The sequence below is a fragment of the Microcaecilia unicolor genome, chromosome 6, assembly GCF_901765095.1.
Source record: "Microcaecilia unicolor chromosome 6, aMicUni1.1, whole genome shotgun sequence".
In the NCBI taxonomy this organism is placed as follows: Eukaryota; Metazoa; Chordata; class Amphibia; order Gymnophiona; family Siphonopidae; genus Microcaecilia; species Microcaecilia unicolor.
Window position 1 is genome coordinate 85,367,103 of NC_044036.1, and position 12,190 is coordinate 85,379,292.

A 12,190-nucleotide genomic window follows, 5' to 3' on the forward strand; every position below is an offset into this window, starting at 1 on the left:
CTATTCCCTGCTCAAAGGAGCTTACAATCTAAAGGACGAAATGTCAAGTTGGGGCACACTAGATTCCCTGAGTAGAGGTATAGTGGTTATGTGCCGAACCCAGATATCCTAACCGCTGTTACCACATCCTCCGGCAATGAGTTCAAGAGCTTAACTATTCTTTGAGTGAAAAAATATTTCCTCCTATTTGAGTATCCCCTGGTATTTGTACTTTTTGAATGAGTGAAAAATCGATTCACATCCACCTGCTCCACAACGCTCAGGATTTTGTAGACCTGAATCATATCTCCATTCAGCCTTCTCTTTTCCAAGCTGAAGAGCCCTAACCTGTTTAACCTTTTCTCATACGGGAGCAGTTATCATTTTGGTCGCTCTTCTTTGAACCTTTTCCAATCCCACTATATCTTTTTTGAGATACAGCGACCACAACTGAACGCAATACTCAAGGTGAGGTTACACCGTGGAGCGATACAGAGGCATATTATTATTTTTGGTCTTATTTTGCATCCCTCTCCTAATAATTCCTAGCACCCTGTTTGCTTTTTAGGCTGCCACCACACACTGGGTAGAAGATTTCAGTGCACTGTCTACAATGACACCTAGGTTTTTTATTGAGTACTGACTCCTAAAGTGGACCCTAGCATCAGAAATCTCGATTAATGTCACTCTATACATCCAAAATGATGCATATTATCACTGTGCCAAAAAAAAAAAAAGTTATTAAAAAGAACTGTGCCAACAACAATGAAACTGTTTAGTACTATAAACTATATACACAAATAGCTCATACAAAATAAGATATGATTTCAAATTTACTTTTATAAAGCTAATCCCCCCTTCTCCGATGCCCCTAGGCCTCCCCCATACAATGCTTTACTACAGCAAAAATAAAACAAAAAAATGTATTATAGTCTGGTTTGGTGAGATTCCATACACCAGAACAGATAGAACAACACAGTAAAGCATATCTTAGAATTTATCACCAAGTGACAGCAAAATATCATTGCCTCAGACTATGGGCCCTATGTGGTATGACAGTCCAGACTGGTTCTCAGATTGCTTGATACAATTTCCATTATGCAGGGTTATTACGCCCCACCTTACAATGTTCCATAATCATTATAGTATATAGTAGGTTGTACCACTGATTCAAAATAGGGTGTTCCAACAGTGGCCAGTTTAGCAAAATAGCTTTGCAGGCTAGAACAAACAAAATAAAGAAGCTGTTTTTGCTTTTCAATCGAAGGAAAGGTGAAAGCCCAAAAATATCAGCCAAAATTAAAAGTTGTGGGTACATGGGCATATTAAGCATAAGTTATGATAAATAAAAAACTGGTCACTTCTGCCCAAAGTTTTATACTGGGGCATGTCCAAAGAAGGAAACTTTAAAAAACCAAAACCTGTACCTATGAGATTTCAAAGAGGAAGAAAACAAACTGAGGCACACAACGTGAAACAGAGTTTTTAGATTACCCACTACACAGAAAGTGCAGCAGAGATGAAAATAAATGGCCAGTGGGCTTCTTAGAAAGATTGAACTGGGGTGGCCTCATAGAACAGCACCAGCATGCTCTTAAAGCTTTGTGTACTTCCCTTGGGGCTGGGCTCTGTTAGATTATATCATTATTTGTGTGAGAACTAAATATCCTGCTTATTTTCAGAGAATTCATTCTGTTGCCAAAAATTACATAATAATCTTAAAGTATGAAAAGAACTTACATTTTAATGTCAAGGAAAATTTTGATTTTGAATAACTCAAGTTCATATAATCTTGTGTCCTGAGCTTAAAGTGATGAAGACAAGCAGCAGCACAGGGCTCTCTCAAAAAGATAGATTTAGCTACTGTATAATTATAGTACAGCAAGAGACCCTCACTGGATGCCCACCGGAAGGGTGGGAAGGCCAGATTTTAGGACTCAGGCTGTAAAAATACCAGCCAGGTTTAAAAATCTATGACTGGCTGCGCAAGGACTTGCTTTTCCTGTAAGTTAATATGTGTCCCCGCTTGGGATCCATCCACTGGAATAGTGATGGGTCAATTTACATACCTTTAACAGCTAAAATAACTGAAGAAGTACCGACTAGGCCAAATAACAAGTACATGATTTAATATTTCAGAATCTGTAAAAAGCAGGTCTGAACAATGAGTCCTGACACAAACTGGTACAACTGTCACTTTAAATCAGATGAACAAAATGGAGTCTATTAGTTTTGTATAGAAGGCTACAGAGGTTATACAGGGTTCTTAAGATGGTGTGAAAGTATTGCGACACAGACAGATGTGGAACTGTTATCTCAAAGCTTCTCAAAACATGCTGATAAGACTGTGTGGGAAAGTATCATCTCAGAAATTGAGAGCTAGGTATCTCACCATTGACTTCTATGGAGAGTTTGTGTATAAAAGAGGGGACAATTTGCCATAGCTTTGGTATCCGCCCCAACGCTTATCTCAGACGGCGAAGCTCTGTCCGGTTGTACCCAGAATCTGTCTGCTGAATGTACCTGATTAAAGTCTGTTGTGCAAATAAAATCCTTATTCCAAATGATGATTTGTGGGCTTAACTTAATGATGAAAGGCTGTAAGTATAAATGCTTTTGTTGCATCCAGCAGCTATCTCTCACTGCATTGTATAACTTGTAATCTGGTTCCAGTTTGTCATAAGGCTGGTACCTTTTCCTTAGCTCTAGTGTCTCTCTCAGTAGCAACTCCTCTTAGAACTTCACAACCCCCTGATTGCCCCAGTTCTAGGGCTATTTAGGGATGGAGTCAGATTAAGGTCACCCTAGCCTTCTTGGGGAGGGGGCTTGGGACCCCTTAATTTCTAGACACTACCATACCTGGGAACTGGGTTGCTTCAATTCATCCATTCTCCCTGGAGACTCGCTCTTTGCTCTGTGTCGCTCAGTCATGGTGACCACACTGCCTGATGGACTAAATCTGTAGATAAGGAAAGTCAAAGTATATGAAAAATGGCCAGTGAGCACAATCAAGAGTTATCAAACCTTTTCTGCTGGTTAAAGGTTGATTTAAAGAAAAAAAAAAAAACCAACCCACAAACACTGAACCATGGACCTAAACCTCATTAGCTAAGCACAGTATATATTATAATTAGGGCTTCTAATTCTAAGGATTTATAAACTGCATGCCCGATATTCATATTCAAAGATGTGTATCTAGGAAGTAGCAACTGTTAGCTTTGTAAAAGAACCTCTTAGCTAAGTGGCAAATGAGAGGAAGCCCATAGGAACTGAATGGGCTTCCTCTCATTTACCTCGCAGGAATTGCTAATGTGGCTTTGTAAGAGAGGCCTTAAAAGTCTTAGCCACCAATATGTCAGCAGTATTATCTACATAGTTCTGCTGAATATCCTTCCAGACAACCTCTGCACTATCTGGACTGTGCTGAGGCAGTATGTGGGCAGAGCCACAAGTTATCTGAAGAGCAGCAATATTCAAATGTTGTCCTAATTTTATCTGGAGAGCTAGCCAGGTAGTAGCTTGAAGACTGAATATATCTATGTATAGCAGAAGAGTCGTTTGCGAATCTGTACAGCAGTGCTGAATATCCAGAATATTTTTTAAACGTCACAGCTGGTATTTAAAAAAAAAAAAAATACTGATTGCAGAATTTAAATAATAACCCAAGTAAATTTAAGTATTTATTTTTGAACCAACCAAGAGTTTTGTAAGGGGACTAAAATTCTATGCTTATCTGTGCTTTCATATTGCAAAATTAAATTTTAGGCACACATTAAGGTTTATTCCATATTTTGCATTCCCTTATTAAAAATTAGTGCACTCTCAATGCCCCTTACAATACCCACCTCTCATTTCAACCAACTAGCTCCCTTTCTCAATCCCCCATCTCAGTAGTTATCCCGTCAGTGACCTCAACACTATTCTTCCACTGGAGATAAGACAATATTTTTTTAATATGGAGCCGCCAGTATTTACCCAGAGAGAACAGATGGAGGACAAATCTCTCCTCATTTTCTCCTTTGTTGGTTTTCTGTCTGTGAGCAGTATAAAAGCCTTTGAGGACCATATCTTGTTTGGAAGTGAATTTCTGAGCTTCCTCTTGCTCTGTATAGTGGCAACTGTGGCTTCTTCGTGCTCAGCGCAATTGTGCTGTACTCATGCTCTGTGTGGCAGCTGATTCCACCAATTCTGTGTGGTCATGACTGTCTCATGGGGGAGGGGGTAGAGACATATCCCACTCTGATGTCATACAGTGTGACAAGTTAGGATAAGTTTCAGTGCTTATTGATTGTAACATGAAAACCCAATTTCCCCATGCTGAGCATTTTATTAAGGTTTTCTGAATCAGAAACCTTAATTTACTAAAGTTTTAGTGGAATTATATTTTTATATAATTATGAGGAAGGAAATACTCTACAAAAAGACAGAATAAACACAAAGAAAAGTAATGGGACAAAGTAGTATGAATTATTTATCTATCTTGTGGATATTTTATAAGCTACTGATCATGTTTATTTATCCTTTCAAACTTGATATTCTGAAATGCTCTTACACAGCTTTAATTTGTTAAGATAAATTAACTTTAAACATTTTCAGAGAAAATTTTCAACACATAGTAAGAACTGCTACTGTAGACTACTGGTTCTCAACTCTTTCACTCGTTTTCATGCTATCCACCATGAAAATGTATGAGAGAGATTTGCATAACAGGGGCAGATCAAACAAACAACAGAAGTAAATCACAGTACACCTCAATATACTACTCCAGGGGGAATTCTGCATAACATTTTTGAAAATTCTAAACACAGTATTTAAAAATTCCCTCCTGCTTTTTCCCTCCTCAAGCTCTAGCCTTCCCCATTCCATCTTTCACTCCAGCTGCAGTTCTTTCTCCCTCTTACTCCCACAGCAAGACCCCTAATTCTGTCTCCTCCCCTCCCCAAAGTCTTTTCTCCCAGGCACACTCCCCACCTCTCATTCTTTCAACTCCTCTCCCCAGTTATCACTGTGGGCCAGATGCATTAAACTTAATGAGCCATTAAGGAGCAAGTATGGCATGCACTACATGCTGAGCCATTTTCCCATCATGGTAGCAGCTAACGAAAACGGAATGCAGATGAGCAAATTAGTAACCCAATGTGTATAAATCGTATTGTAATGAGATGCACTACCCTTTTCCAATTGCCTAACTGTGGAAAATCTAATGGGAGGTCTGTACCTCTCGTTGGGGCTGTGCAGCCTCTAAAAACTTCTATAAAAATGTAACAAAAAAAAAAATCAGGAAAAAAGACGTCCAAGTGCTCGTCAAGGATGTCCTTTATGGACGTCCTTCACTGCCTAGCCACGTCCAAGTGCTCGCCAGGGACGTCTAACACAAACTGGACGTCTTCCTGCAGCTTCAGTGATGGGCGTCCTTCTTGGATGTGTTTTTCTTACCTCCAATTAGGAAGGACTTCTCTGAAAAAAAAAAGAAAAAAAAGGACGCCCCTGTTTTTCTTACCTACCTAAACTGACCACAACCACAGTTCTCTCAACAGTCCCCTCCAAGGTTGTTTTCAGCTTGTGCCCCCCCCCCCCAAAAGATCGGGACGTACGAGGACGTCCAAATCAAAACTTTTTGGATGTCCCTCCCTCCAGGTCTCTCTCAGTCAATCCCAGCGCGTTTAGACGTCAGACTCACAGAAACAGAAGCCTGCGCAGCCGCATTGGTCATCTACAAGGGCAGGCTTCTACATGGAATGTTGCTAGTGGAGGAGTAGCCTAGTGGTTAGTGCAGTGGACTTTGATCCTGGGGAACTGAGTTCAATTCCCACTGCAGCTCCTTGTGACTCTGGGCAAGTCACTTAACCCTCCATTGCCCCTGGTACAAAAATAAGTACCTGAATATATGTAAACTGCTTTGAATGTAGTTGCAAAAACCTCAGAAAGGCAGTATATCAAGTCCCATTTCCCTTTCCCTTAAATAACACAAGTCAGGATCCCTGGGGTAGAGCTAAACTATAAATGCTGATCCTTCAAATCCAAATAAACTTCAGGAGCTGCCCCTAGCATCTGTGACAACCACATTGTTTCTCTCCATACAAAGACAAGATAAGTCTTGTCATAGTGGTTCATGCCATGATAATACCAAGGCTGGATTACTGTATGCATTCTATACTGGTGTAACTAAAAAGACTTTGTACTAGCTCCAAAAGACAGCTGGCCTCGTTGAAAAGTGAGGTGAAGGAAGCAATTAGGGCTAAAAGAAATGCCTTCAGAAAATGGAAGAAGGAACTGTCTGAAAATAACAAGAAGCAGCATAAGGAGTGTCAAAGCAAATGCAAGGCGCAGATAAAGAAGGCCAAGAGGGATTACGAAAAAAAGATAGCATTAGAGGCAAAAAAGCATAGTAAAAATTTTTTTCGGTATATTAAAAGCAGGAAGCTGGCAAAAGAATCGGTTGGGCCGCTGGATGACCGAGGGGTAAAAGGGGCGATCAAGGAAGACAAAGACGTAGCAGAGAGATTGAATGAATTCTTTGCTTAGTGTCGGAAATTATATTTCAAGCGGACGAGTCGGAGAAACTTACTGACTTCACGGTAAACCTGGAGGACGTAATGGGGCAGTTCGGCAAACTGAAGAGTAGTAAATCTCCTGGACCGGATGGTATTCATCCTAGAGTACTGATAGAACTGAAAAATGAGCTTGTGGAGCTACTGCTAGTGATATGCAATTTATCCTTCAAATCGAGTGTGGTACCGGAAGATTGGAGAGTGGCCAATGTAACGCCCATTTTTAAAAAAGGTTCCAGGGGAGATCCAGGAAATTATAGACCGGTGAGTCTGACGTCGGTGCCGGGGAAAATGGCTATTATTAAAAACAAAATTACAGAGCACATCTGAGGACATGGATTACTGAGACCAAGTCAGCATGGCTTTGTGTGGGGAAATCTTGCCTGACCGATTTACTTCAATTCTTTGAAGGAGTAAACAAACATGTGGACAAAGGGGAGCCGGTTGATATTGTGTATCTGGATTTTCAAAAGGCGTTTGACAAGGTACCTCATGAAAGGCTACAGAGGAAATTGGAGGGTCATGGGATAGGAGGAAATGTCCTATTGTGGATTAAAAACTGGTTGAAGGATAGGAAACAGAGAGTGGGGTTAAATGGGCAGTATTCACAATGGAGAAGGGTAGTTAGTGGGGTTCCCCAGGGGTCTGTGCTAGGACCGCTGCTTTTTAATATATTTATAAATGATTTAGAGATGGGAGTAACTAGTGAGGTAATTAAATTTGCTGATGACACAAAGTTATTCAAAGTCGTTAACTTGCGACAGGATTGTGAAAAATTACAGAAGGACCTTACGAGACTGTGCGGCTAAATGGCAGATGACGTTTAATGTGAGCAAGTGCAAGGTGATGCATGTGAGAAAAAAGAACCCGAATTATAGCTACGTCATGCAAGGTTCCATGTTAGGAGTTACGGACCAAGAAAGGGATCTGGGTGTCGTCGTTGATAATACGCTGAAACCTTCTGCTCAGTGTGCTGCTGCGGCTAGGAAAGCGAATAGAATGTTGGGTATTATTAGGAAAGGTATGGAAAACAGGTGTGAGGATGTTATAATGCCGTTATATCGCTCCATGGTGCGACCGCACCTTGAGTATTGTGTTCAATTCTGGTCGCCACATCTCAAGAAAGATATAGTAGAATTGGAAAAGGTGCAGCGAAGGGCGACTAAAATGATAGCGGGGATGGGATGACTTCCCCATGAGGAAAGACTAAGGAGGCTAGGGCTTCACATCCACACAGGTGGATGTGAAGCGTTTGTTCACGCTTTCCAAAAATACTAGGACTAGGGTCATGCGATGAAACTACAGTGTAGTAAATTTAAAACAAATCGGAGAAATTTTTCTTCACCCGTGTAATTAAACTCTGGAATTCGTTGCCGGAGAACGTGGTAAAGGCGGTTAGCTTGGCAGAGTTTAAAAGGGGGTCAGACAGTTTCCTAAAGGACAAGTCCATAAACCGCTACTAAATGGATTTGGGAAAAATCCACAATTCCGGGAACAACATATATAGAATGTTTGTACGTTTGGGAAGCTTGCCAGGTGCCCTTGGCCTGGATGGGCCGCTGTCGTGGACAGGATGCTGGGCTCGATGGACCCTTAATTACACCTTCTCCTAAGAACATCACACAATGCGATACCTGGTAATGAGCCTTTTCTGGAGTAGCCCCCCACACTCTGTGATCACAGTACCAGAAAGACTTGTTGTCAGCAAGCAGACAATAGTTTGGCTCTTCTTGAAAACCTTTAATGGAAGAAGCAACTAGCTAGCCATCCACATGACTAACACCAGCTGCATATATATTGTAGCAAGACTTTCTTATCCACTCCGACTCTAGCTAAAATAATTTTCCTGCACCTTTTATGACTTCATGTGCCGTTTCTCCTTAAGAAGTCGCCCTTATTTCTATTTAACTCCTGTTAGTCTATCTTATGTCTATACTAGTAAATCAGGCCCGTTTGACACAAATGAAACGGGCGCTAGCAAGGTTTTTGTCGTAGTGTGTATGTTTGAGAGAGTATGTGTAAAAGTGACTGTGTGTGAGAGAGAGTGAATGTGCGAGTGTGTGTTTGTGACAGAGTGAGACTGCTGTGTGTGAGTGTGTCTGCTGTGTCCCCTGCCTCCCCTCCAGCGACCCAGCAATTCTCCTCTCTCCCCTGCTCCCCCTGCAGCCACCCAGCGATTATCCTTTTTCCTTGCCCCCCCCCCATATCCACCCAGGCATGCTGTTCTCTCCCCTGCCCCCACTCCCGCCACCCAGCGACTCTCCTCTGTTCCCTGCTCCCCCTCCAGTCGCCCAGTGATTCCCCTCTCTCCCCAGCCCCCCCTCCAGCCACCCAGCGATTCTCCTCTCTCCCCTGCCCCCCCTCCAGGCACCCAGCGATTGTCTTCTGTCCCCTGCCCCCCCTCCTCCAGCCACCCAGCGATTCTCCTCTCTCCCCTGCCCCCCCTCCAGCCACCCAGCGATTCTCTCTCCCCTGCCCCCCCCTCCAGGCACCCAGCGATTGTCTTCTGTCCCCTGCCCCCCTCCTCCATCCACCCAGCGATTGTCCTCTCTCCCCTGCCCCCCTCCAGCCACCCAGCGTTTCTCCTCTCTCCCCTGCAGCCACCCAGCGTTTATCCGTTTTTCTTGGCCCCCCCTGTATCCACCCAGGGATGCTCTTCTCTCCCCTGCCCCCACTCCCGCCACCCAGCGACTCTCCTCTGTTCCCTGCTCCCCCTCCAGTCACCCAATGATTCCCCTCTCTCCCCAGCCCCCCCTCCAGCCACCCAGCGATTCTCCTCTCTCCCCTGCCCCCCCTCCAGGCACCCAGCGATTGTCCTTTTTCCTCTAGCCCCCCCTTCACCCACCCAGTGATTCTCCATTTTCCCTTGCCCCCCCCCCCTTCCGGCCACCCACCCACCGATGCTGTTCTCTCCCCTGCCCCCCCCTCCAGCCACTCCATCGAATCTCCTGTCTCCCCTGCCCCTAATGATACCGGTGAAATCTCTCTGTTGCCGTGCACAGCTCAGCGTGCAGTTCCTGAACGGTGGATCGATCCACCGCTGTGCACCTACCCTCCCAGGCTCCCACCTCTGGTTGGTCAGGTTTTGCTTCTGCCCTCCCACCTCTGGTTGGTCAGGTTTTTGCGTGTGACGTACCCGGAAGTTCGGTATGTCACTTCATCAGATGGATGCAGGAATGCCTCAGCCACGGAGTCAGCTTCAGAACGTTGGAGGTGTGTTTTATTATATAGGATGTTTAACCTCCACTTACACCCTATGCTACCTGTTAAGATGTTTTAATGTATATTGTGCTGATGTAAGTAGCATACTATGCACTGTTATCTGAATATGTTTACTGGTATAATTTTCTATTGTGTACATTTGGCTTATTCTTGCTCTATACCACCATGGCTGAATTTCTTAAAAAAGGGTGGTAAATAAAGACTCATAAATAAATCAAACACCTTGATATGGAAAGTGCTCTAAGTGAAACAGACTCCATTTGTTCAAATGACAGCTTCATAAGAGAAGTTAAAATGAGACTAAGGTCCCACAAACAAGGGGCTTCTGCAGTTGTGGTCTGACATGAACTCCTTTCATGAAACATGACATTTTGGAACTCATTTTCAAAGACTTACAAAGTTTCACATGTTACTATGGAACTTTATATGTCTAACTGCTTTGAAAATGCACCTCAGTGGGTCACTGTGAAGCCAGAATACTATTGGAAAGAACATAATACCTGGGATCCAAATGGTGGAACTCAATATCAAAAGCTACAAGAAGCATCTCTATCTCCAGTTCAGAAAACAACTGAAAACATAGCTCTCCAAAAAATTCTATAGCTAACCACATAAGTTACAAATGACCTAAGTCATAACTGTAAAACACTACTGTAATTTTACTGTAAATTATAAGCCACTTTGAACTGAAACTTGTTTTGGGACATAGTGGGATACAAGAATGCATGCATGCATAAATAAATAAGAGATGGAAAGAGCAGACAAAGACATCTGGAGGCTGAGATGATATAAAAGGCAGAAGTACTGGCGTATAGTGGTAGATGAACACATAAGAGGGTTGTGACCATTTGTGAAACACCAAATGGAAAACCTTGCCCACTTGTATATAATGCTGTTAGTCCTAGAGTAGAGACTAAATCAGGGTTGTCCAACCTCGGTCCTCGAAGGCCGCAATCCAGTGTTTTCAGGATTTCCCCAATGAATATGCATCTATCTATGAATGAGTTCCTTAACCTCTTCCCCGGTTATTCTATTATAATTACTAGAACTAAAACCAGTTCCACAATTATCTTTATATTTCTTTATTTTCTTATACTCTGAATTCTTTATGTATTTATACAATTATAAAACAGTGCCACATGCCTATTATTCATTCACACCACCATTCATTCTCATTCGTGCCCTCGACGGGTTCCTATTAACCACTATTAGAAGGGTACACGTCAACTTGAAATACAATGACACAGTTTAAAGTCTATTATCACAGTCCTCTAATATGTTACAACCTTCTGTATGTTTGTAACAATTCTATATAAATAGTAACCATCATAGTCTGTAGAAATGTTCCCAGTCTCCATCTGCTGGTAGGCATGTATAAGCCCATCTGAGCCAGTCTAGATGGACACTACAGAATCCCAAATTTAAGGTTTTCACACAGAGTGCTCCATTTCTTTTAAAACTTTCTGATTCCACTGATATTTTTGGTACTTTGGCCAAAAACACTGCTGAAGAAATTGCTTCATTATAAAACCCAGACTCAAAGCACTTATACATCTATCTATACATACTATATAAAAGTAATCGTGTCTCTTAATGATGTAGCAAGAGTATAAAGTTCAACATTGGCATAGGATGCTAGAACGCAAGCTAAATAAAGCCACAGGAGGATGGCAGATGGCATACCATCCAAACTGCCCTCTGAAGCTGGATGTGGGGAGCAGAGCTGGACTGATGGAGACGGCCAAGGACAGCCACAACTGACCACGAAACCCAAGACAGCTTTAGCCAGGACACATATATGGAGAAGGGTGACATGACAGGAAAGGTGCCACAGTGGGAATAATTCTTGCACAAGAGGTAGCTCAGCAAAAACATGTGTCTCTGGAAAAGTCACTGTCTATTAAAGGGGGGGGGGGGGTAATAATTCACAGACAGACTGCAATTGAAAACTTGCAGGTATTGTTCAGCAGTTTGCAGTTTATTTTAGCTCAGGAGTTCTCAGCCTTCTGTTGTGACACCTGACAGTGTTCACACACCTTGAGGAGATCACACACCACCCACCTCACGAGTTTCTGCCCAGGTGCGATTTTCTACTTACAGCCAACTGCTTCCCTGCACCTCATCGGAACCGCTGTTCATTTTGCACCCAGTGCACTGTGTAAGTTTAGGGCCTTCCCCCCACTTTTCCTTACCAAGTCTTTGCCTGGCTTCTGCCTAGCTTCCTGTAGTGCCACACCTCCTTCACTGCTGGCAGTCGCTTCCTATGGGGTCACATGTGGCTCACTTATTCTCTCTCAGCTCTTCCATTGACTTCTTAGACTGTTTTTCTGGGGGCCAATAGCAGTTCTGGTACACATTCATCACTCAGCCTTCCAGAATCGCTACATGAGTGTTACTCAGACTGCCAGGCTTCACGCTCGCTTCACTGGCCACCATTG

At 42.9% G+C, this 12,190-nt stretch overlaps 1 protein-coding gene across 5 annotated transcripts in view; it reads right to left on the reverse strand.

Moving 5' to 3' along the window:
* The window catches only part of ZBTB37 (zinc finger and BTB domain containing 37), a 54,389-nt gene that overhangs the window by 28,939 nt on the left and 13,260 nt on the right, over positions 1–12,190 (reverse strand). For all 5 annotated transcript variants that reach the window (XM_030205836.1, XM_030205838.1, XM_030205839.1 and 2 more), the window contains one exon: positions 2,839–2,938. In XM_030205836.1, coding sequence (XP_030061696.1) covers positions 2,839–2,938 — 100 coding nt within the window. The remainder of the gene's footprint in view (positions 1–2,838; positions 2,939–12,190) is intronic.